Source organism: Triticum dicoccoides, chromosome 4B (genome assembly GCF_002162155.2).
Source record: "Triticum dicoccoides isolate Atlit2015 ecotype Zavitan chromosome 4B, WEW_v2.0, whole genome shotgun sequence".
In the NCBI taxonomy this organism is placed as follows: domain Eukaryota; kingdom Viridiplantae; phylum Streptophyta; class Magnoliopsida; order Poales; family Poaceae; genus Triticum; species Triticum dicoccoides.
Window position 1 is genome coordinate 459,955,684 of NC_041387.1, and position 4,926 is coordinate 459,960,609.

At 42.5% G+C, this 4,926-nt stretch overlaps 1 protein-coding gene across 1 annotated transcript; it reads right to left on the bottom strand.

Annotated features, from left to right (window-relative positions):
• Positions 1-758: 758 nt before the first annotated feature.
• LOC119290863 (serine/threonine-protein phosphatase PP1-like) lies at positions 759-4,594 on the bottom strand. Its single transcript, XM_037569523.1, has 4 exons — positions 4,272-4,594; positions 2,408-2,967; positions 2,094-2,318; positions 759-1,270 (listed from the first exon to the last, which is right to left on the bottom strand). Exons 1-3 carry the CDS (start codon positions 4,486-4,488, stop codon positions 2,130-2,132), a joined length of 966 nt encoding a protein of 321 aa, XP_037425420.1. The 5' UTR covers positions 4,489-4,594; the 3' UTR covers positions 759-1,270; positions 2,094-2,129.
• Positions 4,595-4,926: the final 332 nt, after the last annotated feature.

The following is a 4,926-nucleotide window of genomic DNA, read 5'->3' on the forward strand; positions in this document are numbered from 1 at the left end:
TGTTGGAGATGAACCAGTGGAAACTATGTTCCAAAGTTTTGAGAAAAATCTCAAAAGAATAATGTTGAAGAGGTTTATATAAACATGTAGAATTTCAGGTTCGAACTTAAATTCACATGTTTGTTTTCTGAATTTGTTTGTTCGTACCACATATTGTGCTTCCACGGAGTTTACAGTGTAATTTAGTTTTCACTGGATATTTCTCTCGGGTTCATCTATTAACACGGCCAAGCTTTTTTTTTTTCACAGCCTGAGCACAAAGACATGACCGGTGTACCCACTGAGCCTGTGCCAATTCGTCCACCTCTCCATTGCTGGTAGTCCACCTCTCCATTGCACCAGCAATGGTGATTGCATATTACTGATCGTGGCCACAACGGTCAAAATACTCGACCTGCCTCACAACTCGCTGCCATAGTGATTTTGCTTCAGATATATTTTTTGCTCAATGTAATTCTGTTTTTCCATAGAAAATTACATTAAAGTAGGGTACATTTAGGGTACCCTACTTTAGTCAAATTTGCATCTTCTAATCATCTTTTAGGGTACATTTTGTAAGAAATATAAGAGCGTTTAGATCACTAAAGTAGTGATCTAAACACTCTTTTATTTCTTTGCGGAGGGAGTACTAATCTGCACCATAAACTCCAGCCTTAGTTTACGAATGCCAGATTTTGTTTCCACGTTAATGCTAATCAAGCAACAGCCCATCATGCTGGTCTGATTGAACAAGAACTCAAAGCCATCCAGCACTTGAAAGGTGAAGCCTACATCAGGAACATGCTGAATATTTTCTCATCAAGTTCCCACCAAGCATCAGCTTTCTTTGTGCTCATACTATTTGAATTGTTACCATTACCGCTCTCTAAAAACTAAAATAAAACTCATCCAATATTTGCTTACAGCAACAGAAACACAGGCTTGGCTTTTGTTCTTACCTCAGTAAGTGATACAGGTGCTTTTTAGATAGTGGAACTCCCAAACAGAAAACTCTCATATTCAGAACTTTTTGTTTCTTGCTGGAGGGGATCATCTTGCGTCAATTGCGAACTTCAGCCTTCCATAATCAATATATCTACAGCTACAAGATAGTTTCACACCCGGTGGGAACAGAAAAGGAAAAAATTCTGGCACTTGCTATGAAGAGTAACTTTCAGACCAACTGTTAGAAATGATATTATTTGACTTCTCCAGTAGAACTAGCCCGATGCTGCCTTCAAGCATAGCGCCTGCGGTTGATGTCTTGATGTGATTGTGTCCACATGAGAGCCTATATTTGTCATAATAATCGAGTGTTATGAGGTAAAGTAAAACAAAACAAAAAACACGAATAATGTCTCGAGTATCATATGTAGGATGTCCACATGATAATCTTGCTGGAACACAAAAGTGGAGCATTTGTAGTAGAGCGGTACCATCAGCTTAAGAAGACCCCCATCAAGAACTACCTATATTATTGTAAATCACATCACAACTATTAATCGTTGTTCAAGTAAAATCTGCCTTCGCTAAATTGGTGGTCTAAGTCTTGCAGGTTTCTTAACATAAGATTAAGATCCATCGGGTACATACTTCACAATGCCCGCTGAGCAGTGTGCAAAGCACCACAAACTTGTCCATTGTTAAGAACAAGATATACAAGTGGCACCAAGCTGAACATGGTACATTTACCAATGTTTTTCTGTGCAATGTAATTTGCTTAAGCATGTTCAGAATTCACAAATAATTGAGCAAAATAATGCGTCTCATCACTCATGATACAAACTACCATGGAGAATAGCATTCCTTTCACAAATCTAATAATGAAATGGGTTATCGATAGTGAAATAGTTACAACGCAGACCTTCAGATTCCCAATTTCCAACATCTTAAATGGAAAACCTAAATCGATACTCTAAAATGTATTCCAGTTCCATGTGATATACTACTAAGGTTTTGCCGGTGGTATTGAGGTAATCATGTAACTGTGATACAAGTGTTGCAGAGAACCAATTTGTCCCAGAATAGATCTCCCTAGTATCTACAATGTTGTCTAGCAACCTATGCGCAAGTACATACGCATGGGGCAAGATAGTGCGACTGCCACAACTAACCTCAGAGCCTCTAGAAGAGGAAAGAGCTTCATCATTTCACATTTTGTTTGACGCCATAAATTTGATTTTTCTCTCAGCAGGTTTGAGAATTTGAAATGAACACATCAAAGTTTCATCAACACTCATCATTGCTCCAGCATTATCAAATTCACCACAATAGTTGGGAGCCGAAAATATGGTGACCAGCTGTCTGTCAGCAAAGAATTCATACCCATCCTCGACAACCTATATCAGATGAAATACGTAAACACCTTAATTTCCAAGAAAGTAATAAACAAGATGATGTATTGGAGATTTAGATTTTAGAGTAGTACCTGGTGGGCACGGCAAATAAGATCAAGATCATGCTTTAGAAGGAACTCCGTAACTTTGTCATGACCAAATGTGAATGAAACGCCCCTATCATTCATGCCCCACCCTTGGACATCTTTTCCTGGATCAGACCAAAGAAGATCGCATAGTAGACCTGTATCTGGCACATCGGTAGGACGGGGCAAGTTTTTTATCTCATCTAGGTGTCCCAGATCAGGAGAAAGGCCACCATGCATGCATAATATTTTATCATCAATTAGAGCGGCCACAGGGAGACAGTTAAAACAGTCGGTGAAGACCTTCCATAGCCGCACATTGAAGCGACGCTTGCATTCATCATAAAATCCATATATTCTGTTTATTGAAGCACACTCATGGTTGCCTCTCAGGAGAAAAAAGTTCTCAGGGTACTTGATTTTGTATGCAAGGAGGAGGCATATAGTCTCCAGACTCTGTTTGCCTCGATCAACATAATCGCCTAAGAATAGATAGTTGGCTTCCGGGGGAAAACCTCCATACTCAAATAGCCTTAAAAGATCACTGTACTGACCATGGATATCACCTAGAGGCAGATAACAAGGGAGAGCGATTAGTTGCTACTATGGTAACTACAGAATTAAGAAGCATACACGAAGTAGAAAGCAATTTGTCAGACCTTACTATGACAAGCAAAAAAAAAAACATGTCTCCAAGTACAGTTCTATCAGACAGAGGAATGCCAATAAGAGCCGAGGATAAAAAACAAAAACTCAATCAAAGCAGACAACAGACAGTCTAGTCTGCTTTAGCAACTAGTGTTTTGAATGACCAAATGCTTGTTAGGCTGTTGCTGCAAATACTACCACACAGTTTTGAAAACCTCTAGGAATCATGTGCCTTCGAAAGGCGCATAGGTAGAGGTTGACACATAAAAAGAGCACCAAATAGTTGCTGCTTGCTTCCCAGTTACAAGAAGGTAATCTTGTTCGGAGAGGGGCTTTCACTTGCAAAGAGGTGAGCTGATGACGCTCTGATATACTAAACTAAGGTACATACATTCACGCAAGCTTAAGTTTCTTATGTGCCACACACGAGTGAATATTAGTGTTATTAAGCTGGTCACTAAAGGAGCTTGCTAGGATAGTACAGGGAACACACATGCACATCACAGGGTTCTGAATTAGTGATTGGGATTTGGTTCTAAATTCTCAGCATAGAGAAAACGAGGAGGGGGTCTGGAATCAAGCCTAGAACCTTGAGGGCATGTTCAAATTTCAACCGAGACAAAGCAAGCGGCATGTTTATGATAAAAATCAGCATCGCTAACAAAAAGAGCACTTCAAAAAGACTACTTTGAATGCCTAAATAGACGTGATAAGATTCCATGTCAGCAAATATCTGCCACGATATACATTGTTGTATATTCATCTAACAGAATGTTAGCTACTGCAGCACCCAAGGAATTTTGAAAAACAAATGTATGTATAACAACAATTATTACTAACAGCAAATATCATGCTGCCCTTAAGATGATAACTTCAAGAGCTGGTTGCACAAGAAAACTTTGTCAACCCAAATTAACACTAAGTGCCTTTGATGATCGCATCTTTGCTATGGGGCCTCCTCCCGTTCAAATACCTCATCAAATGCTTGTCTACATACAGCGAAAAGTTGAGCAGAAATCAATATGACAACGTCCTAACCTCCACCATACAACAGAAACAGAAGCACTAAATGAGAGGAGCCTGGTTAATGCCACAGATGATAGTTTTTGCTTATCGCCGCGACGCAGATATGGAGTCGGCGGCACCTGCCGCGCGACCAGACTAGATCTAACTCTGCGAAGTGAGAGTCAAAGAGGGCAGGAGAGGGGCTGGACGCACGCACCGCAGATCTTGATGGGCGCCTCGAGCTCGAGGAGGTTGGGCTGGGTGAGGAAGATGTCGCGGGAGGCGGTGCAGAGCTGGCGGATCTCCGACTCGGAGAGCTGCACCTGCTTGCCGGGGCGCGCCGTCCGCACCTCGAGCAGACGGCGGATGATGTCGTCGAGGAGCGCGGCGTCCATGCCGCCTCCCTGCCCTCCCGCCGCCGGCGCCGCCGCCATCGCCTCCCCCGGGGTGGAGAGAGATCGGTGGAGTTAGGGTTTCGGCGCTTCGGGAGGAGCAGGTGGCCGAGGAGGGGGAGGAGAGAGATTGGGTGGTGGGCCGCCGATGGCTAGATAAACTCGCCCCGTCGACTAGGTTTTGTTTTGTTTTGTTTTTGCTTTTGCTTGGTTGTAAAACCACTCGCCTTTTTTTCCTATTTATATTTCTATTTCTATGTAATCTGCGCGGACAGAGCTTGTGGGGGAATTGTGGCGTTGCGCGGTGGCCTGGTTGGTCTGCAATACGTGCCCGCTCTCCTACGGACTTTGCTCACGGCCAACACATGTGCCGTTGTAACCCTAAAAAAAAAACATTTGCCATCGCTAACGGGGGGAAGGAGGTTTTTGGCTCGGTGCGAGTGCAAATTAAGCAACTCAAAGCCGGCATGCACATGCAAC